The sequence below is a fragment of the Onychomys torridus genome, chromosome 5, assembly GCF_903995425.1.
Source record: "Onychomys torridus chromosome 5, mOncTor1.1, whole genome shotgun sequence".
NCBI classification, from domain to species: Eukaryota; Metazoa; Chordata; class Mammalia; order Rodentia; family Cricetidae; genus Onychomys; species Onychomys torridus.
In genome coordinates, this window is record NC_050447.1 from 122,321,017 (window position 1) to 122,345,579 (window position 24,563).

Consider the following 24,563-nt stretch of genomic DNA (forward strand, 5'->3'; position numbering starts at 1 on the left):
GCTATGTATTTTCCAAATATACCCATTCTATTAAATGAACTCTATAGTATAAATATTTGTTGCATTTATGTGACCTACATCCCTAGACTATACATACAAACACAGATCTAAGACAAATCTTAACAGACAGCACAATTCCTACATAGGAAGCTTGTCATTTTTCTAGAAGACTTTGAACATCGTGACTGTGCCCCTGCTTTGTAGCAGCCCTTAGTCCCATGGACAGTCACGCACCGTAAGACGCAGCAGAGCACCATGAGGTGAGTGGGCACATTGGCGGGGTTGAGCATGGCTGGGGTATCGGACCTCATGCAGGCCAGGAAGGCCCTCATCCGGCGGTTCTTGTCCTCCACCGCCTTGCCCAGCCAAAGCCTCTTCAGGTTAGGGCAGGTCCACTCCCGGAAGGCCAATGCTTCCACTAGTTCCGGGGTCTGAGGAGACTTCCCCTTGTAAGCTGCCCATTCCTTAATGATCACTGGCGAGACTGCAGAGGAAAAACACAAAGAGGCTCATTGCAGCTTGCTCACTGGCCCTCTAGCCTGCACCAAAACAACCTGCTCTAGCACTAGGCCTCAGGACTGGGGCCTCCCTCACAGAGAATGAGGCCTTCTTTCTTTAGCAAGCTTCTAAGCGTAGGGTCTCTCTGACCCTCTATACTGTGATTAACAGCTCACTTAGATCTTCAGTCAGGCCACACACAAATTCTCAGACAGATCAAGACTTGATTTCCCCACTTGCTGAATGTGTACACCACAGATGTTAGATTTGTCGCTACTTTAAATCTATTAAGAATTTTAGTGCTAACAATGGATAGAATACACAAAAATATGGGATTCTCTGGCAATCCAATATATCTACCCAAATTAGGCACTCTCTTTTTCTCTATAAATACTTGCACAAGTCAGATCTGAGAAGCCATTTACATTTTGCAACAACTTTACTCAAAGATTTCTATCTGAACAGTAAGCACTACACGGTGGCCAGTATGACCATGGGGAAGGAACACTCCAACTTCCGAATCCCAGATGGTGGCAGAACACAGCAATTATCTTCAGCAGGACTTAAGACTGTGCAAAGTTCTCCAAAACTTCATTGTGAAAGAGGCAAATTGTTCTAAATACACGTAACAGACAATGACCTCACATCCAGGGTTTCATCACTGCTGGAGTCAATTCTTACAAACACAGAAACATGACATAGTCCCACAGTCTTCAAAGACAACACCAAGGGATAGCTACAAGAGGGGCAGTCCAAAGACAATCCAACCTGCAATCTGCAAGCTGAAATTCCTCAGTCCCACTGAGATAACAACCTGATGATGAGATCTGAATGTGTATTTCACAAGCAACAAGCAGTGGACTCCAGAAACAGAGCAGGGTCTGTATGCAAGGCTCCACCTGGCTTGACAACCATGACAGGGCTAAGGATATCCTACCAAATAACCCTAAATTCATTTCTCTAATGAAATACCTAGGGCTGTGGAGATTCAGAAGACTCCAAAATTGTGGGAGAATCACCCAAGTAACTGGCTGACCTCCAGTTCCACTTTGAGTCTAAATATAGTCAGGTGATATGATAACCTCTTCAAATACAATAAAAACTGCTAGGAATTAGGTACCAGGAGGTACAATGTATCAGTAACAGGAAAATATGTTTGAGCACATTTCAATCCCAACCCATAAAATAATAGGGTCACAGGCACACCTTCCAGGACAGCTCCAGGCAGTGCCCCTGTGGCATGTAGGCCAGCAAGTCAAGCAGGGATACAAGTGCAGACAGTCATTGAAATGTCCCTTTTACAAGAAGTACTGCTGACATGAGGCAAATTCCTTTCATTTACATTTCTTAGATGTAAATATATCTTAGATGGAAATATAAGTATTAACACGCTTGAGGACATCTACTATTGAACAGTGTTAGACAGATAGCTGAGACAACTTAAAATGCTTACTTGACAGTTTATCAACTCAGAACAGACACTCATATATATATATATACCAATATATATACCAATCTATACTTGTTTTTATTGAATATCAGTAAATCTGCATCAGCAAGCAGGGCCTGTCCGTGGACGCACAATCTAAGAAATCACCACATCCCACCTGGTTCCTACTGATCTCCATCACAGCTCAGATCCCAAAAGCTTCTCCAGCTGTGCCAGCATCAGAACATATATCACTATCACCACCACCACCACCACCACCACCCACAAGCAGCCATCTTGGAAGCCCATTCATCTTCCTGCCTCTTCCCTCCTGTGTCCACCACAAAGGACACCTAGTACTGAGAGAAAAAGGCAGGCCAGGACCCTACAAACTGAGTTTGACCAGATTCCCACATCTCTGACAGTGTTCATTTGTTCGTTCATGCGCACTCTCTCTTCCACCCCACCCCACCCTCCTCTCCCTACCCCCTAGACACACACACACACACACACACACACACACACACACACACACACATTCTGCTCACAGCATGCATTTTAGTGGATCATAACAGACAGACTTCCTGTGTTTAGAGTCCTTCGGGGTTTTCTTAAGAGGCATTCTAATTCATCTCTTTGCCGTATTTCTTCCCCTTTCCTCACCTGTTTTTAGGCATCTTAAATAATTTTTTTTAGCACGCGTTCTGTTTTATTTATTTTGGGGGACCAGATCTCAGCATGTACATGTCTTAGTAACAAGCAATTGTTCTATTCGATGGTGTTTTGTGCGCATTCTAGGCACTGCCTGCCTAGTGCCCATAGAGACAGTTCCTCCAGTATCAGGACCCTTACAACTTTCTGCCCTAGGGCTCAGAGGGCCAGCAGTGTCCGGGCTTTGCCTCATCTGATGGGACATTATGGACCCTACATGTTGGGGATCCCATGGGTACCAGGCAAGATCACAGATGCAGAAGAGATGGGTGAGGAGGCTTATGCCCTCTCACACAGTACTAAGCATTTGGTCATCCACCTACAATGCTCATGATAAGCACAGTTCACATCTAATAGGTGTAAGAAACACATAAAAGGCAGCAAGGCTCAGGATTTGTTTTGTTTTTCCCAGATGCTCGGCTGTTTTTAAACAGTTCAGTATTTGGAGACCTTTTGAGTACATCACTACTCAAAGAGCTGCGCAATCGCTGGCCAATCTCTAAACACAGCTAGTAGGTACTTCATATGCCAGGCAGGGGTGGGACAAAAGAGACAGTTTCGGCAATAAGTGTAGTGCATGTGCCTTATCTTCTCAGCCCTGGCCTGCTTCCAGGGGCTAAGGAAAAGGGCCGAAACCCTGCCATGCAACAAAACACTAATTAGTAACATAAAAAGCACCTAGCACTCTCACCATGAAGGGAAAACTGTGTATCACAGCTTCCAATATGCTAAATTTATGATTATATTTATATTGATTACAATAAATTAAATTTTAACATAACATTTTATTAATTCTTTTGAAAACTCCATACAACGTATTTTCAGCATATTCACTCACCACTACTCCTAGATCTACCCTTAGCCCTGTAAGTTCATTTTAAATAACAGACTAAAGAGGGGGCGGGGCACTGGGTTGAACTAGGTCATCACCACACATGATGAGTACACTACGACTGGGTTACATCCTGGAGAATTTCCTTTGTTTTTCAATTTTAAAAAGTGTGTGTGTGTGTGTGTGTGTGTGTGTGTGTGTGTGTGTGTGTGTGTGTTCTCCTTCTACTATGTGGACTCCAGGAATCAAACTTAGGTCAGAAGGCTTCCTTACCTATGACCATCTCACTGGCTGCTTTCTGATGATTTCTTAAAAGTAAAATTACAGAGTCGAGGCATAAACGGGAGAAGTAGGAAATGAACCACCAGTACAATGCAATGGCTTTGAAAAGGCTGGTGTGATTTTCCCCCCTCTTTTCATCCTCATCTTTTGCAGTGCTGAGATTAAACTCAGGGCCTCCCTCACGGGTGCTAGGCAAGTGTTCTTCCACTCAGCCACACTCTAAGCCAAGGCTGAAATGTTTAAAGTGACTGATATCCCAGTTTAAATTAATTTTAGGTAAATGAACCTTAAGCAAAACACTCAAAGACTAAGAATAAATTATGAACATGTCCACATGCCTCAATCACAGGACTATATTTACAAATGGGTATATGGGTATAGGTCTTGATCTAGTGACAGTATTTTTAAATAAGCCATAAGATTTCTTTATACATTTTGGATAGTTCTCTCTGCTAATAAGGCCATCTTGACAAATTTGTATTGCCATGGTGACCACTGACAGGAGCTTATCCCTGTGTATTCTGAGGTACTTTGCACCATCTAGAGTCTACCCACACGGGTCATACATGGAAAGAACCATCCTACAAGGATCTGCCTTCACAGATAGAACACTTTCGTGGCTTATGGCTCGCCTTCCATTTATCAATAATATCATGTACACAACAGGTCATTCATGAGTGGCCACAGGTTAGAGTGACATGCCAACAAGACTGAAATCCAGTCATGGCTTCATCGTGGCAAATAAGCACTCCTGAGTAGCCTTGCTAGGCACTTTATGGCAGCATAATGCTTACTTTCCTGGCTTGTTCAGAGCCCTGGGAAGTGGCAGCAGCTACCTGACATTAAACATACAGCCATCAATTAGCGATTGCAGATAATGAAGCCCCATCTGATGCTCAGCGTAGTCAGTACTCAGTTGGGTAAAACTCAACAGATAGGCTGTAAAAGAGACACTTTCAAGCACACACTATTTGTAGGCATTAGGAGACTGTGCCAGCCACACACACACTAAGTTCTCATACACTTTGAACAAGGTAAGAGGATCCAGGCTCAAAATGTTCAAAGGATGATAAAGACAACAGTGACTCTGTTGAGGGCTGGGAATCCAATGAGACTGTTCTTTGGTGGGAAAGAATTACTGCCATGAAAATTGATGCTGCTGGGGCTGGAGAGATGGCTCAGAGGTTAACAGCACTGGCTATTCTTCCAGAGGTTCTGAGTTCAATTCCCAGCAACCACATGGTGGCTCACAACCATCTGTAATGAGTTCTGGTGCCCTCTTCTGGCCATGTAGACAGAATACTGCATATATTATAAACAAACAAACAAACAAACAAATATAAATAAATAAATAAATTTTAAGGAAGAATTGATGCTGCTGGTGGTAGTGTTTTCTTTCTTTCTTTTTCTTTTCTTTTCTTTTTTTTTTGTTTGTTTTTCGAGACAGGGTCTCTGTAGCTTTGGAGCCTGTCCTGGACTAGCTCTGTAGACCAGGCTGGCCTCAAACTCACAGAGATCCGCCTGCCTCAGCCTCCAGAGTGCTGGGATTAAAAGCGTGTGCCACCACCGCCCAGCTTTTTTTTTAATTTATTTATTTGACTGCAGGCCAGAAGAGGGCACCAGATCTCATTACAGATGGTTGTGAGCCATCATGTGGGTGCTGGGAATTGAACTCAGGACCTCTGGAAGAGCAGTCAGTGCTCTTAACCTCTGAGCCATCTCTCCAGCCCTAGTGTTTTCTTTTAGTTTGGTTTTTAGAGACAGGGCTTCACTACATACTCCAAGTTGGCCAGAAACTTAGATAAGCCAGTTGGCTGCATACTTGAGGTAATCTTCCCACTTCTGCCCCTGAGTGCTGGGACTGCAGATAGGCATTACCACACTGGGCCTATAAAAAATATTTTTTAAAGACTTGTCCAAAAAAAAATGCAGTAAGAGTTTTTGTTTTTTTTGTTTTTTGGGGGAGTGGGGTGGGGTGAGGGGACAGTGAGGCTGGAGTGATGGCCCAGCAGTTAAGAGCACTGGCTGTTCTTCCAGGACCGGGGTTCAATTCCTAGTACCCACATGAAGGTTTACAACTGTCTGTAACTCCAATTCCAGGGGAGCAGGCATCCTCACACATACATGTAGGTAAAACACCAATGCACATAAAAATAAATAAATCTTAAAAAAAGGACTTGTCTATCCACTCTATTCCTTTCTCTTCCCCTGTGAATTAACTAATACAGAAAGCATGAATTCTATTCCATTTTATCAGTTGTCCATAGAAGTCAAGATTCCAAACTGGTGGCTCATAAAAATCTTCCCTCGTATTTACAATACTAAAGTCCTTCAATATTACACACTAACGATCAAAGTTACATTATCATTTCCATTCAGAAAGTTTCTATTTATGTTAGCACAGCAATAATACATTTCTCCAAACGTATGAAATTCTAGGGGTTTCATTAACTAACTACACAGCATCTGCAGGGAACCTTTCTTTACCATACAAAGGCCTCATCTGTTTTGGAGTCTACACAGAGTTATCCCACATAGCTTTCTACATAGCAGCAGCACTGACCCCAAACCTGGAATGACTCTCTTACTCCTATACAAAGATGGAAAACAAGGAGCACAAACACAAGGAGGGGGTGTCCTAGCACTGAGCCTTCAAAGAACCTCAGTAATTACATGCTCTCTCACATGGGGATTTTAATTTCCCAAAATACTAAAAGGATTCATGTATTCATCTCAATGAATCATAATCAATCATTCACTCATTCTTTTTTTTTTTTTTTTTTTTTTTTTAAGATGAGGTTTCTCTGTGTAACCCTGGATGTCCTGGAACTCTCTTCACAGAACAGGCTGGTCTCAAACTCAGAGAGCCACCTACCTGCCCCTGCCTCTGCTGGAATTAAAGGCATGCACCACCACCACCACCCCAAGCTATTCATTCATTTTGTGATTGCCTATTAGACACTTCTCTAGGAGTCACACACTCAGAAGTAAGACATGTTGACAGAACTGTTTTCAAACACTTCCACCTAAGCACAAAGCCACAGTTGACAAGAGGCTATCTCACTGTTGTGTGAGGGAAAAGATGCCCTTTGCTCCAAAGCCCACCTGGCTGGTCCCACTCTTTGGCACAGTGTTACTTGGTTCCTTTTCCCAAACCAAGCCCAAACACTCTGTCATCCACACTCCTCCTGCCCTGTCCAGGAACAGTGGCTCCAAAGAATGGACACCTCCTACCTCTTCAGTCTGAGTCCAGACATTGGCTCCATATTTACACATTTCTACTCTCTAGCATACACATTTTCTCTCTAGAGATTCTTTCTAGTGGTGGTAGTGGGGGGTGGGGAGAAAAAAAAAGAGCCAAAGTGTTTAATTTTCTAACTTCATAAAGGAAGAAGTAGGCAGAAGGAAGGAAAGAGGCAGCCACAGTCACATCCTAAAGTGAGGGCCTGTCTGTCCTCTCAGCTGTGTCGATAGAGAAGAAAACATGAGGAACAGTTTGCCACCTCCAATCTGTACATTCTTCCATGGTCCTTTCTCTCCCAAACAGGCCAGCAGCCTACACACCTGAGATACATGCATGAATCACTTCATACTTCCTTACTCCAATCTTTTCTTTCCTTGATGGCTCATTCCATGGGGGTTTCCAAGGCTGCTTGGAACAAGGTTAGAGGCAGGCAGGCATCTAAGGAAAAGGCTTTTGTGGCCCCTAATATCCCCCATTACTCATGTACTTTGCACATCAGCTTTGCAAAAAACATGTCCTTGCTGCCTGCAGACTTGCAGCAGGACATAAGAGGTCAAGATTGCTCTCTGAGTGTCTCTGGCATGGCAGAACACCATGACAATGAGCGGAAGAAGTCAGGCACACCAGTTCTGTGGGAACTTTTTAAACAGTAGCCCTGTTTTTGAAAACAAAAGCAAATAAACAAAAGAACACCTAGAAACCAGTCTAGTCCTTTGGCCCCAGGAATCCTTAGCCTTTTGGCACAGAAGGGTAGAGAGTATAAGGGCTGGTATCACATCTGCCAACTACAAAAAGGGAAAACAAGGCACTTGGTTTAAAGCCTTACAGGTTCTAACTTTAGCACAAGAACAACAAAAAGAAAATTTAAGAATCTACTGAATTTTTTGTTTTCCTGGAGCTGAGGATCAAACCCAGGGCCTAGCAAGTGCTCTACCACTGACCTAAATCCCCAACCCTGAATCTACTGAATTTAAACCAGGTGTTTTGCCTCATAACCTATCATCCCAGACCTCAGGATACTGAGGAAGGAGGGCAGTCTGTGAGTTCAGGCCAGATTCTGTAGATTGAGCTTAAAGTCTCCATGCTCAGAATTACAGTTAGTCAGGGAGCAACGACCATACATGTCACCACCTAGTGAGGCTAGTGAGGCTAACATTTGCTCACCACAGCCAGAGCCACAACCAAAGGTCCTTGCTCGAGAGACTATTCCAGGAATTTATGAACTTACAACGTTCTGATTTTAGACTCTGTTTTAAAGACAAATTCTGTACTTCCTAGCACATAGTGATTTTTGTTGTTTTGAGACAGGGTTTCTCTGTGTAGCCCTGGCCATTCTGGAACTCACTCTGTAGACCAGGCTGGCCTTGAACTCAGAGATCCACCTGCCTCTGCCTCCTGAGTGCTAGGATTATAAGTAGGTGCTACCACCACCTGGTACATAATGTGGTTTTTGCATTCTTAAATTAGCAGATAAAAGTGTCAAGAAGAAAAGTGTCTGGAAGAAAAGGCAGCTTTCCCAAAATTATGAAGGACAATGCTTTGGACCTCAACTCTGACCAGCATTCCTAACAGTCCTTTCCAGTGTCCACCTTTAAGTTGATGAGCTGAAGTGGTTGTACCCAGGTAAATAAATCATGGTAGTCCTGAGGTGAGTCTACTATGAGATCCGTTCTCCAAAAAATGAGCATACAGCAGACACATATGCATCTTGGATGTAAAACTGGGTAATTACAGAGAATGATGACCATCCAAGATGTTTGCAGAGCAATACCAAGTGTAACATGGAAACCTGCTGTTTTATTCTTTTACCAGATAAACATCATTACTAAAACAGTACCAAGTATGGCTTCTCCTCCTGTTCTGAGGGTTCTACCCTGGACTACCGCCCCGAGAACAGCCCACCTCCTATACAAGGAGGGTCTCAGGCAACTCAGCCATGTTCTTCTAAGGCTTTAGAAAATGCACAAGAGATTACGAGGTACCGAGGGAAACAAACAATGGATTGTTACAGTACATACATTCTGGTGGAAGTCTGTTCTTTCTAAAAGCAAGTCTCTCAGTTTTCTTTCTGCTTTCTGCCAAACTAAACAGGACTCCGTAAACATACTGACGAACTGGCCTATAGAGCAGGGCGGCCGGAGGCAGGTCTTTGTTGGCTTCATCTTCAATAGAAACAGCAATTTTGATTTCACCCTTTGCATGGAAGAAAGCAGAATAATATTGCACATTTTTCATGTTGAATTTACAAGAAACTCACAGCAATATACTGCATCATCTCCATTAATGATATAGCTATTCTATTCCAAGTCAGTGGCTTTACAACTTGCCAACAGTGAGATGTTTAGGAGAGTTCCCTGGTAGTCTGTGGTCCAAATGTATGTCCAGAGACTAAAAATTAACCCTATATTATTTTAACCCCCAAACCAAGAACAAAAGAAAATCACATAGATGAGCCAAAGTCTTTTAAACATTCTACACAGATAACACCAGACAACAAATACAGAAGAAAGCATGAAGAATCTACAACTTTTATTCATGGATCAAGATGGTCAGATGTAATAAAATTTGTAATTTTCAATGACCTGTACAAAATCAAAGGAATGCAGTATTCTGAAATGAAAGTCATATTTTACCAAGCTTTTCCATAAAAAGTGACCACATGTTAAAAATGATCTCCCCAAGAGAGCTCCTCTTTAAACATGCCCTCCGCCTTCCCCCCGTGCAATAGCAGGTGCTTACCATAGGTCTCACCATGGGCGAGCCACAGGCAGCTGATAGGACAGAAAAGGACAGCATTCCACCCCCAACTCAGGTCCCAACATGGCAAGACCTTCATCTGACTCAAGAATATGCCACCAAGAGACAAACGACTGTAGTGTTCAGCAGCTTAGGCTGTTGCCAAACTTTTACTGCATGGCATCACAATACACCAAAATATTCAAGGAATTTTATTTATGTATATTTGTAACAAAACACACACATGACCTTCAATGCCTATTGTAAGTTATTAATATGCATTATTTTAAGTTCTCTTAATAACAACCTTGTATATTTGCTCTTTCACACAAATTTCAAAATTGCTTTTCTTCTTATCCTCAACATTTTCCTCTTCACTAATCCAGTAGTTCAACGTACTCTAATACATCTCAACATTACCATGTTACTGCAATAGTCCCAGCCTTGACAACTGCACATCGTGGCTATTCGGCTCACAAGAAATAGTATGCATTGTAGTCTAAACTGTCCCTATACGGAAAAATCTCAAGTGACATTTTTAAATTAAGAAAAGAGAGTTAGGTTTACTGTTCCCAACCCTGGACATTCTGTCAACCTTCCCCTGAAATTTGTAAGAACAGAAGAAAGCTATTAGTACTATCTGCACTCTTCTCATGGACCTACCCAACTGCCCAGGCATCAAGGTTGGCAGCACAGATGCAGAAGGTAGCTCCAGTGTCCCTTACATCTCAAACAGTCTCACAAGGAAAGAGTGCCATCTGTATACATGTTCTTTTGAAAACTGTCTTTTAAATTTTTGACCCCTTAACTATACCAAAACCAAACTTGCATTTTTCATAATTTTTGGTGATTCTCTAAGTGTTTGTTTTATAAGCACAATCTGACCACTGCTATTCATGCACGCATATAAAACAGAAAGACGAGACTTGGAGGCGGTGACAACTAGAAAGTTAATGAATTAAGAGTTGAGTTAGAGCATTAGCTAAATATTCTCTGTGTTTGGATGAGTTGGCCAACAGTCCACCTCATGAGAACGATCAAATAGGAGGAGTCTTTTGCATTTACTGACTCCATTTTACAAGCCACAAATGGATTGCAGAAAATGGGGGTGGAGGTGGTAGTGGGTGGAGAATAGGGCCCATGTAATAAAGAAAACATGTTGATAATAAGATATTTATAAACCAATTCTTTATGACAAATTTGTCACTGAAATGACCTGTGCCAACATGAAGACCATAAATCACTGAGAAAATTTAGTTACACAGAGATACACTGAGACATAAGATTGAAAAACAATGCAAACTATGTGCATATATTGAGCTATACATTTGGTAAGACACTAATAAGGTAATTATGCCACTCCATAAAATGATTTCTAAATAGTACATTTTAACAAATTCCTGTATTGCATTTCGGTCCTATCATTAAAACTGCAGTCAATGAAGTGGAGGAGCAAAGTAAAAATGCGTTAAGTACTATTAGCCATTCTGAAGAAGAGGTGTAACTGCCTAAGAACAAATAATAAAGAAGTCCAGTATCACTTACTACATTATGACTAACCTGACATCACAACACAAATATGGTGTAAGAAAGTCTTATCTCAAAAAACGTTGTATTAAATTGAAGAGAAAAGTAAGATTTCATTACTTGCTTTTAAATTGCATTTACACGTACAAATTTTCTTTTGTTTAATGTTTAGAAACAAGGAATACTTTAGAAAGACAAAAAAAGAGTTTACAAAAGTTTAAAAAGTTATGCAAAGACTGCCAAACTTGAAGCTACTCCAAGCCCCTGGATAATACCTTCGTCAGAACGTGGAAGATGTAGGGGTACATCAGTCCCTTCTTGTGCCTGTGTTCAGCCACTCTCAGCACCTCAGGTGCGACGGGGGGCAAAGGAGGTGTGGTAATGTCCATGTGGTTCCTGGTGGGCATCGACAGGAGGCATGGGATTGGCTGAACAGTGCCCATATGGCTCCCTTTGCCTTCAGCTAGCTGGCTTCCTGAAGAGGCAGTGGATGAACCTTCTGCCTACAGAGCAAAGGGCAGAAGTGGGGAAAAGAGTTCATGTCCCATTCTCATTATCTCAAATGTACAAGGCACTTGGGCACCTAAAAACCACAGAGAGCATAGAGATGACTCCTGCCTGGAATGGTCAAATCCAGTGTCAACCAAAATGCAGGGTGGCCAAGGAACACACTCACCCCTCTCTCTTCAGACTGCCTTATGCACAAAAACACCACCAACGCACACCGTGCCAAGGAGGACAGCACACACTGCCTTCTTTAGTGTGGGGGGCAGGAAGACTCATCTCAGGAAGCTGCTACAGCTCTCCCAACCAGGGCTTCCTGCATGGAGCTTCCAGCTCTCTGAAGCCATCTCACTCTCCGACCATCACTGTGTGTGCTGCTGGCTCTCTGTGTTTCTGCTGTCCTTAAGATTTTGATGTTTTACTCATTAGTAAACCAGCACTCAAAGAGGCTATGTATTTGACCACTGTTCTATAAGAACTCAAAAAACTGAATTCATACCAGGTCCGACTTCAGTCCTATAATTCAAAGCCACTGCTTGTTACTCAAGTACAAAATTTCCATCTAAAACTTTTCTATAGTCATGATAAAGCCCCCCATGTAATTATACAGAAGCAAAAGTAAAACAGAATTGTAACAGCAACAATGCAGGACACCACAAATCCTCTCTTTAAACCCATCAAAAACAATGACTCAGACCTATAAATGCAAACTCTGGAAAGTGGATAAGTGGAAAATGCCCATTTTGTTAACAACTGCTTACACACAGCAGGCACAAACACAGGGCAGGAAAGCTGAACCACAATGGGTTAACTTAGGGTGGCACCAGTGGCAGGCAGTATGCCAGGGAGAAAAGAGGCAGAGGCAGGTGCCTTGGCACACTCTGAACTGTCTGAAAAACTGCCCAAGAATAATTATTATTTGCACAATAAACTTTTTTTCTTGATCAGAATGCTGGAAATAAGAACTGCTTATTGCTTGATTTGATGTCACCCTAAAAACATGTATGTTTTTCTGTTTTGTAATAAATGTCTTCATTACAAGGCTATGTAATTGAGTGCTAATTCTACCCTTTAACACACAAGTGCCAAATTTGGTCTTAGAAGAACCTGTGAAATAAATATTCATAAGGGCTTTCGATGCTTTGCCTCTTCTATAAGAATAGATACAAAACGGTGCAAAGTATTTTGCCGGAATCTTTTATGAACAACAGCTCCTCGTGAAGTATTTTTATCCTTATTTCTAATTGATTCATCATCATTAGCAGACTCAGAGTTTTAAATGAATTTCTGGTACCCAGATGATCTTGCCCAACCCTCTTGAAGCAGGAGTCTTGCTTTTCCTCAGGAACCACAGATGGCAGACATGATCTTGCAAATCAAACAAGTATTTCCAGAGGTCACTACTAGCAAACAAAAGTAGGTATGGGAAAAACAGAATTTAGTTTACTCCTAATTTTTTTTGTTTTGGTTTTTTGAGACAGGGTTTCTTTGTGTAGTTTTGATGCCTGTCCTGGATCTCACTCTGTAGACCAGGATGGCCTTGAACTCACAGAGATCCACCTGGCTCTGCCCCTCTAGTGCTGGGATTAAAGACAAGCACTACCACACCTACTTCTCTACTTTTAACAAACATATTCCAGGTGCTTTCTAAATTAGTCTTCACAAAATCCCCTTAAAAGGAGGCACAGGAAGGCTCAGGTACCATGTCCTGGAAAAGAAAGAGTGTTCTGGGTGCCATGCTTCCCAGGCCAAACAGACTGAGGCGGCTTCAACAATTCCTTCCTTTCCTCTGGAGAACATGTGACTCAGGACACACGGCAGAAAGGATTTCTCTAACTCTGTCACCAGTGCGCATGCCCAGTCAGAAAATAAACAACAGAAGGTGTGGGTGCTGTACCTTCACTTGGTCTCCGGGGTCTCCCCGTGCCAGTGGCTCTGCGTGACTTCCCGTCTTCTCCCAGCCAATCTTGTTCCCGCCGATGTGGCTAAACATAAATGAACAGGATGTGACTACTATGGACTAAACCACCTTACAGTGAGAAGAAGGGCCCGAGCTAAGTCTGCTGACTCAACACCAACAGGAATAACTTTCCATGCTCTAATGGCCTCATGTTTCCCCCTAATTCTATCTGGGGACTATTTCCTCCTGCTTCAAAAGGGAAAGGAGCAATCAGGCATTAACTAAGCCACAGAAAGCAGTTCAAAGGTGTGCTCGGTTGAAGGATGTTGAGACATGGACAGACTGTGGCTCCAAGGCACCATGATGGAAATCAGGAGAGGAAATCAAGCATCACACACTTCCAGTGACATCTCTCAGGCAGGACAAGACTCAATGTTCTCTGGCATAATTTCTCAGTGTAAGATACCAACACTCTAAAGGCACCCTGCCTTCATGGGGAAGGGAAGAAAAGTGGAGTGTAGGCACAGGAGATAGCTGAACTCAAGTTCAGAGAACAGAGACAGATTCCTGTTTGGAAAACACAGGATATGGAAAGAGATGGAAGAATCGGGAGGGGAAACTGCAAGGTGGCTCAGAACTGTCTGCAGCCTCCGAAAACACTTTCCTGAGTTTAGTTAGTATTTTCAAAATCTGAAATGCAGCAGACCAGAGTTGAGTGGTCTGGATAAGCATTACTTCATAAATCCTTTGTTCACTTGTATTTAAGGGACACAGTATTAGTAGGCAAGTAGTTGTGGTCCCTAGCAAAGGTGGAAATAGGTAGCAGGGACACAAAAGGCTTGAGACAGAGAGGTGGGGCATACAAGAAGAAGCCAGTAGGCAGCATGATTCCAGGTAAGGATAGCTGGGGCCTCTCTGGTTACATGGTTCTGACACCCATCCTTCATTGGCAGCCCTTTTGCCTAAATTACCTATAATGACTACAGAACATGTCACTTCAGGATACTGGCTTGCCTTCCTAATTGATCCACACAGCAAAGGCAAAGATTTAAATACTCATTAATTCTCCTACCTACTCATCAATTTCATTTTAGTTTTTTCCAGAAGAGGTAAGGGAAGTGTTCTAGGACTGTCCCATCCATTTTAAATCATGAGTGCTGCTCCACATGGTGACACCCCAGAGTTTCCTTGATCCCACTCACTACATGGCAGGTTCTTCTGGGCAAAGACTGCACAGTCAACATAAAAAGGGCTTCCACTGTGTCTAGGTTCCCAGGGTCAGAGAAGCCACTGTTCTGTACAACATCACACTGTGTATAAAAACTCAGTTGCAGCTAAACACACAGTGGTGACCAAAAGGCAAAAGGAGCACAGTCACCTCTGGAGCATGAAGGGCACATCACCAAAAGCCACTGAGACCCAGATGCAGAGACAGGTGACACAGGGAGGCCCAGGGAATGATGACTCAACCACTCAGTAGTTAGTATACAGCCAAGGTACAGACCTTACTTATTCCTTATGTGACATAAGAAACAGCAAAGGTTCTGAATCTCCTAAATCTGCAGAAGTGCCTGGAATGCTCACTGAACCCACAGGTGTGTGTGCAGTGTGCCTGAGGTTACCCAAAAACTGGACGGCAACAGTAGGGGAAGGAAAGCTGAGGAAAGGAGACTCACTTCTCTAATGTCTCTACAGCCAGGATACAATACCATGCTGCCTAACACCCAGAGAATCTACACATGCCTGTTTGGTTATACATACACCATCAAGTTGAAAATACAGTAATGCCATCATCCTGATGCTCATGAGACAGACTAGCATTATTTTTCCTGGAAAGCATCTTAATAATAGCCCATGTTCAAGTTGTCTAATCCACTTCAATAGGCTAGCCATTACTTCACAAGTAAGAAAACAAAGTATGTAGCCGGAATAAATACTTCGCTTTTCGAAGCACACACGTAGTTCAGCACTCTGTAACGCATCTGACACAGCTGGTAGCACCTTAAGCTTATTTCTAGAACCAGATGTCTCACCAGCCAGCATTAGCTCTCTCTGAATCTCACCTATAATCCCATGGCATAAATCTTTGACAATCAAATTCAGGCTCAGAGAAGGAAATCTTCCCATCAGCCCCCAAGAAAAAGGCACTGGACTCAGTCCCTGACCTATTATTCTAGACTGTGCCACATACTGTGATAAGACAGCCCTCTGCAGATGCAGTTCAATATACATGCAAAAATACAGCAAGCAAGTAGCCACTTCAACTCCAACTCTGTGGAGACAGCTGCAGAGGGAAAGGCCACGAGACAGGGCAAGCTCTGTAGGCTGTCAGAGCTGGTAAGCAGCACTGTATTAGTGACACTTAGGTCATAAGCACCTGTTGAAGGTAGCAGTTTGTTCTATCTAGACCTCAACAATCCCATCCCATACAAGATCTTCCTTCAGAAAATGTGGCAGTAGGTCCTGACTCACACTTTCCAAGACACCAATGTCTGTGAGCTTTCCACTGTGGTTAGACTAAAAGCTGTTTTATCTCATGAAACAGCTAGCAGACAACTAGAACATAGATCCTCTTGCTATAGGGAATAAAGATCCAAAAAACTTTCCCAACAATAAAATTCTGAATTGCTTCAGTGAAAAGATCTCAGGAATATGTTAAAAGAATCAAAATATAAATGTAAATTCAGGCACACTAGTCCAACCAATGGAAAAAAGCTCATCAGGTACACACAGCAAACCTTTCTCTCAACCCTGTCTACAATATTCTTGAACCCCAGAGTAGGGAAACATGAATTCTCTTTGTTAGCCACCAAAAATAGATAGATAGATAGATAGATAGATAATCTAAAGTGTCCACTTCCTGAACTACAGGTCAAAAGGGTGAACCAAACCTTTCAGCTATTTTTCATTAAAAATCAAATCATTGTTTTAGTTTTATATTGCTCCAGTAGTTAATTTTTGAACCATTTATTCCAGACATCTTAGCTTATATAATTCACAAGCAACTCAGCAACACACACACACACACACACACACACACGTTGCCACCATCCACATTTGAGTGTGCTGGGGTTTGGCAAGCAGGAAGCTACATAACCACAGCTAAAAATGCCAACCCAGATCCTGCAAGGGCAAGAAGCAGCTCAGCAGGCCTTTACTCAGCAGCCTACCTTCTTGGGCTCATTTTTCACAGGCTAGATGTGATCCTCTGGGAATCATGTGCTATTAGAATTGGTGGAGGAGAGTTTATGCAAGAAATACTACCAAATTACTAGCATACTGTAACTCAAAATATATACTGTACATCCTAGTACACTGACTCTTTGCTCCAAGGAAGACATACATCTATGTTCACAAAACAAAACAAGCCTGTACAAAGTCATAAAACTGAAATGTTCAACCTCTCTGAATAAGGACTTTTATATACACATTTAAAAACACCAGTAAAAAGTTAGCAATATTTATTAAGAGCACATTATTTATTAAACATCAAGTATTCATACATTTTATTTACATGCACAAATATGCTTAAATAATATATCAAGTAAAGGATAGGAAAAGTATAAAGAAAAGGAAAAGGGCAAGCTGTCCCTAAGACCTCATTATTATAAAAATGGTTTTTAGTATATGCAGAGAAAAATAAGGTGCTATGCATTTACAAGCTGGTCACCATCTAGATTGGGAACTGTGTGGGATTCTTTGTATCTTCTAAAGTTTTAACTCTACATAATTCTGTCTACTAAAAGTGGTAACTAGAAAAAAATACATTAATGAAAAATTTAAAATATTCAAGTCATTAGTCTCCTTTGATTTAAATCTTACAAGCCCAAATAAACCTCTGAAAGCATTACAAAATAAACACCTCCAATTCAGACCCAACTGTAATTCTTAGTCCAAAACATAGCTACAAAGGTTCAATAGAGGCCAGAAAAGGAAGAAAAAGAATACCAACTTAATTTATTATTATTAATTATTATTATTATTATTGCAATTTTAACAAAAAGAGCAAGAGGTATGCTTTGTTGCTATTCTGATGGGGGGTGTTCTAATAATTTAAATAGAAAGTAGAACACTTCTTTTTGGTTTTGGGGGGGGGGTGTTCAACTACCTGTCCTAGGCCTAGACAACTGGCTGGTTTTGCTGCCCAAGGCACAGATAAGCCTGTTTTCCTCCACAAAAAATGCACGAGAAAAGTGCAAGTCTGTGCACAAGTCACCAATTAAAACTCAGGTCTAGACTTCCCATCAGCATGTCCATGCAACTCACCTCTTCCGATGTCCTGGCTGGGTGGCAAGTGGCCACCCACATCACAGAAGACTCCAAGGGAAGGGTAGGGCAGAGCCACCTTACCTTCATCCCACTAGAGAAACCAAAATGCTCAACGAGCATTAAACATATAAAGGGCAGTGAAGGAGAAAAGCATGGGGACTGCTCAGTGCTTGCTGTCCACAAACCTGGCAGCATGGCCTGCCCATCTGCTCAGGAGTCAGCTAGGAGCGTCTGTATTCTCTGTGGCCTCATGGGCACCTGCGGTTCTTTAGGACATCTCTGCAGCACAGGCGATGTTTCCTATACATATGGCCCCTGCTGACAATAGTCCACACTCAACCTTCATGCATATACATAGCATATCTCTACCAAGCAGCCCTTGCCATAGCAAGGCCAAGAACAAGGGTGGAGATCTGCTGGGAGTGGTCCCACCTGCATCCCACTCTTTTTGTTTATCTTTAAGAACAAGTATTTGATGTTTTAAAGGTTTTAAGCTGCATTTTCATCCTCCACAGGGAAAGAGGCCTTCTTTTTATATATTTAACGACATCAGTGTTACTGCCAATTCACAAGTGTCTGATCTTTTGCCATTTAAAATGTTTTACTATTAAAATGTGTATGTGTGCTTATCTGTTTGTGTGAGCACATGTACGTGGATATCCATGAAGGCCAGAAGAAAGCGTCAGATCCTCTGGTACTGGAGCAACAGGTGGTTGTGAGACAGCTGATGTGGGTGCTGGGAACCAAACTCCAGTCCGCTAGAAGCCCAGGAAGCTCTCTTAACTGCCACCTCTACAGGCCCTTGTCATTTGTTCTTTGAAAACATTTACCTTATCATTTGCAAGAAACTCTTCTTGCATTTTTATTTCTTCTGTAACAGTCCTCAATCAACAATTACTTGATTTAAGGGTGGAGAAACCAGACTATTTATTTACTCAGGAGATCATCCTATACCAAAATCTGGCTACTGTTCCCCATACAGTATCACACAACATATACAAAAGGAAACATTTCTATATTAGGAACCCACATTCTGTTTTGTGCCGCAGTTTCTCATCCTAACTAGTGAGTATTTACTGAGTATATTGTACTTGTCCCTAAGCACAGCCAAGTAGTCTTGGGGGTCTTAGCTGGCACGGAGAGTCATGTGCACATTATGAGGGAAGTGGAAGGACTCTCCTCCCTGCTATTTTATAGTATAGAAATTGTGAGGGTTCATAGTCGTCTGTCTCAAAGGCAAATGGCACCAAGAAGGAAGTATACTCACTCCTTTCAAAACAAACAAACAAAAACAGCAGACCTCTACAGGCTAGGGTCCACTCAGCTCTGCAAGGCCAGACCTAGAGACCAGCACTTAATAGGTCCTCTGCTCTCTAGATTTCCTCACATGGTCATCCTGTGGGACCCTACTTGCCTTTTGTAGACTGTCCTCCAGCACAGTATACTATTTGGGCACACTTCCCCAAACATTTCCAAACTGCAAGTGCTCAAGCATTTCTTGGGCAAATGAACAGATAACTCCCTTTCCCTCAAAATTCTCCTAAAAGCACAGTATTGGCCAAGCCCAAATCAAAGGTAAAATCCTGACTTATCATTCCTACTAATATTTTTGTTTTGCTTGAGGTTTTAAAAACAGATCTTACTCTGTAGCCCAGATTGGCCTGAAACACTATGTAATCACAGCTGGCCTCAAACCCATAGCAATCCTCCGAACTCAGACTTTCAAGGGCTAGAATTATGAAAGTGAGATACTGTACTTGGTATTGCCTTCATGTTTGCATACAAGGTCTCATCATGCTACCCAGGCTGCCTGAGCACTTGGGACAACTACATTATTGACCAGGGTGCAGAGCAACTAAGAACACAAGACTCTGTTCTCATATGCAGACTTGAGCTGCATATAACACACTCTATATGTAATTCACTCAATGGCCTATCATCCTCCCTGAGGACTGTGACCTCACCACCACCACATTTATAAACCCAAACTGTATCACAGCATCTACCACAAAGCTTGGAGTACAGGGCTTCAGGAATAGGCATCTTACCTCCTCTGCTACCTTCCTCACATTTCAAACACAATTTCATATTCATGATCATAAATGAGGCCACCAATTGAAGGAATTAAATTCCTGAGTCACACAACTCCAAGTCCAACGTTGATGTGAGTCTGTGTATGTATCAAACTTTCTGAAGGACACTTTCTCCACAACACTGGCAAAACAATTAACTGCCAGAATGAGCAGTTTACATCACCTTTGCAGGAACAAGATGCATAGGAAATAGTCAAACGATAGCATTCTGTGGAATGATCACAAGAACTTCAAGAGAGTTCTGAGAACCTGGGAACAGCTAGCCAGAGTCTTCGTAACAGCAAGGGGCTGAAGACACTCTCATCCCAACCAGAAAGCAGAACAACACTCTGTCCACCCTCCACCTCGTCCAAGCAACTACTTAAACCTGGTTTTCATAACTCTGTCATTGCAAGGCTCAAAGTGAATGCTTTCTTCTTTTGCCTTCTGCCAGAGTTTCATAACTGACAACAAATGCTCCCTGTACAGACAGATGCCTCGTTCTTACCGACCCAGGGGAATGTCTCAGAATTCTAGACAGAGAACTTCTGTAAGCAATATAAGTTTTTGTGTGTTTTTTTTGGTTGGGTTTGAGCGACTGTGGGACTGGCAGGTAAGAGAGATTTGTCCTGACTATGGGCCAGGCAGAAAAACTCCAACTACAAATGGTGCCCAACGTGGGGCAAGAGTTTCCACCTAAAACCTGAGAAAAAAAGATTCTAAAATGGAGCTAAAAAAAACTTCCTACTTGTCTCAAGTTAGCGGCAGCCTGCCAGTTTGAGCTATTATGGCGGGTTCCTGGCGTGTGTGTCTGACCTGCAGTGTGGCAGGAATGAGAAGTCTACAAGCGGTACTTTACTCTGCTACATGGTGGATTTAGCCTTTGCTAGTTTAAAAAAAAGGGGGTTTCTGGGCTATGCACTACTTTGATAGAACTGCTTCTGATAGTTGATGGTACACATGGCTCCAGACCCAGAGCTGGTGGTAAACTGTACCACCGCCATGTTGGGAAGCTGGGGTGGGCGGAGCCAGCAGCCACAGCAGCGTTTCAGTCTTACAAAGATGGATATTACACAGAAAATCTGGTTTATGTTGTCTTTGAGACTTTTAACTACAAAAAAAGATTTGATCGTAAAAGCTGTTGAGTTAAACAAATATGTAAATTTTAAAGGTACCTTGACTTCAAAATTTGGATATAAGGATATGTTGCTTTGGAAAAGAGTCTCTGCTTTTGTTTCCACAGAAAGCCAGAGGCTGTGGATATGTTCAAGATTAAGATACATCAGGTTTGATCAGCCAAGACCACCTGAAAGGTCTCCGATGACACAATGGCCCAGATGATCCAACATCCAAAATAATTTCAAGACAACTGGCTCAGAGGTTCACCCTAATGGACTACTCCATAATCCTAAAATTTTCTTTGTGTTCCCATAAGATACAGCGCCCCCCTCCAGCAAAAAGTAGTAAGAGAAACTACGCCCAATTTCCCAGCTGGCTTTAGAGATGGAATTGACTCACTCCTTCTCTAAACACAGACATATTGTTTAAAAAAAAAAAAAAAAAAAAAAAAAAGGTTAAAAACTTCTTATGTCCCAAATCAAAAGAGTCCTCTGGTATGGGACACAAAAAAAAAAAAAACCAATATTTTTATTTAAAACAGGTTGATTATAAATACGATCTCTTTCTAAAGAAGAAAAGGTGATATGATATAGATATAATAGTCTGAAAGGGTAGATTAAGAAACTTACCTCTAAAGAGCAACAACTTGTTTAAAATGTTTTACATTGGTATAGCTTTTAGTCTATTGATATAAATTTAAAGTTAATTTTGTTATACTGTGTGTATATTTCTACTCGTGTTTAAGGTATTATGTTTATACAGCTCATTTAAAATTATAATGAATAATTTAAAATAGATTAATAATTAGTCATCTATGATAATCATACTCATAGCCATGTTAGTTAAGTCTTCTAGGTATACACAGAGATATTTCAGATAGATAGGTAATCTTCAAATACTTCAAAGACCTACAGAATATGGGATTTAAAATATTTTTAAAATTTAGACTTTCTGGACAGTGAGACATGTCTGCTCCTGACAGCACCAATTTACTTCAGAGAGGAGGATGGACACTGAAGACACTTCATATGGCGTTTATCTTCACCTTGGCAAAAATAGCCATTTGGGCAAGAAACTGTTCTTGCCTGGACTGATCGATCAACTGGACATACAGGACCCATAGAAAGGTGACCACTGAATTTTGCTTGGCAAAATGGCTCTTCAGGTTCCTGCTTTGCAGAGGAAACTGCCAGACATTCTACAGGACACTGAGAGAAGTGACCAAGAGACTCTAGCCCTGTGGGCTGAAGACAAATGCCCCAACTTTACAAAGGAACATTAGGTGATTGTCCAGGCTGCCAGCTGTCTCTGTCTACCCTACAAGACTCCCAAAAGTTGCTTGCATCCTTCTCCCGGTTCTCAGGTAATATTATATCCTTCTGAGGTCTTTGATATGGTTGAAGACTAAATAGTTATAATTTCCTCAGTTATGATAAAAGTTAGATATAAAACCTTAGACTCACAAATATAAGATAGATAGGATATCTTCTTTAATATTGTAACTGTAATTCTTGCTTGATAATTGTTTTGTTGTATGTAATTGTACTATGTAAAAGTTAAAACCTTGCTTTTTTAAAAAAGAAAAGGGAAAGTGCTGTGGGATGTTCTGTATGTCAAATGTGTTGCTCTGATTGGTTAAAATAAATAAAATGCTGATTGGCCAGTAGCCAGGCAGGAAGCATAGGGTAGGCGGGACAAGGAAGAGGAGAAGGCGGGAAAGTACAGGCTAAGGGGAGATGCTGCAAGCCACTGCCATGAGAAGCGAGATGTAAGGTACTGGGAAGCCATGAGCCATGTGGCAAAATATAGACTAACAGAAATGGGTTAATTTAAGATACAAAAGGTAGATAACAAGCAGCCTGCCACAGCCATACAGTTTGTAAGCAATATAAGTTTCTGTGTGCTTTCTTGGTTGTGTCTGAGTGGCTGTGGGACTGGTGGGTAAGAGAGATTTGTCCTGACTATGGGCCAGGCAGAAAAACTCCAACTACAAACTTCTTAGACCACCTGCCAGTTGCCTTCAGGTTGGTAGAGAATCATAGTATACTTGTTTAAAATGCAAATTTCTGGGGTGACAACCCAGAGATTCTGGTTCAAAAGACCAAAAACCTATCATCCTGCTAAACAACTCATTTAAAAGTACAAATACTAAAAAACAATTCTTAACTTCATTTGGAATTTGCACATCCAATCAGTGAGTATCCAGACAAGGTGTGCAGATTCAGTAAACATTGACCCAGATCAGCAGACACCTGCTTCCATTTTGCAGGTAGACACACCAGTGAAAACTTGCATTAATGCTGGAAACTGCACCTCTCCGATTTCTTGTGTCTGAGGGCAGAGGTAAATGTGACAGGCTCCAGCCTTGCTGGCACCCATGCAGCCGTAGTCTGCCCTGGTTGTTCACCTCATGTAATCAGCGCTCAGAGTAAGGAAATGGACACACAGGAACATATTTAGTCCCCTTTCTTCCACCAGAATACATTAGGGGGCAAGGGAGGATACATTTATGATTTCTGCCATCTGATTTTCACCAACTGTGCATTTGTGAATTTTAATGCTCTCTAGAAAGAAGTCTGATCTGAATCCAGGCAGCATTCTATACTTTTGGCAAATGGTGTTATTTCAAGAATGGTGCCTGAGCTGCTGAGTTTGGAGGAGAGAGATCGGGGATCTCTTCTCCAGGGAGCCCAGAGGTTAATGCTATCAGGGGAGTTGGTGTACATGATGGGCCTGTGATGCCACACAGCAAACCCCATATTTGAGAAGTAACATAATTGAGTTATTGTTAAACTTTCCCAGGTTCCTAGGATCTCCAGCCACAGGGCTAAAACAGCAAGACTTGGCACTGGAAAGACCTCCTCTAGGTACATACAACATCCACTTGTGGTAGACAACTTTTGGCATAAACTCCAAGTAGCTGCACAATTAAGGAAGCCCTCAGTCACGGAACCCAGAGCACTCTGTGACTGTGCATACTCACTTGGTTGCCCCGCCACTGCCCTCATCATTGTCTGAGGATGATGATGTAGAAGAGCCAGGAAAGTAGGCAGAATCCACGTGATTGGGGCTGCCACTCTGAGCTGGGTTGATGGGCGAGGAGCGCTCATACAGCGGTGTGTGCTTCCCCTCATGAGGAATGTTGCCGTAGCTGTTCTGCTCTGTCAGGTTCTTCCCGCTAGTATCCAGGGCGAGGGCAGGCTCAGGGAGGCTGTATGGGTATGGACCCTGGCCTGGGGCACCCCCTGGGCTGGGCACCTGTGGGATCTGAGGTACAGAACACAAGTCAGTGCACAGGGCTGGTAGGACCTGAGGCAAGCCTGGACTGGCTGTGTCCTCTTCAGACATTTTTTAATTGGACAAATTGGTGTCTATCTTATATATCAACCTAAGAATTTAAGAAAGTTCATATCCAAGGCTCACAGCACTACTTGACTCGG

The 24,563-nt window shown here is 42.2% G+C and overlaps 1 protein-coding gene across 1 annotated transcript in view; it reads right to left on the reverse strand.

Moving 5' to 3' along the window:
* Nucleotides 1-24,563, reverse strand: part of Fam120a (family with sequence similarity 120A) — a 97,918-nt gene that overhangs the window by 25,093 nt on the left and 48,262 nt on the right. The window contains exons 7-11 of the mRNA XM_036189005.1: nucleotides 24,107-24,390; nucleotides 13,661-13,748; nucleotides 11,535-11,762; nucleotides 9,015-9,189; nucleotides 235-484 (exon numbers count right to left, since the gene is read on the reverse strand). Of these exons, the coding sequence (XP_036044898.1) occupies nucleotides 235-484; nucleotides 9,015-9,189; nucleotides 11,535-11,762; nucleotides 13,661-13,748; nucleotides 24,107-24,390 (1,025 nt within the window). The remainder of the gene's footprint in view (nucleotides 1-234; nucleotides 485-9,014; nucleotides 9,190-11,534; nucleotides 11,763-13,660; nucleotides 13,749-24,106; nucleotides 24,391-24,563) is intronic.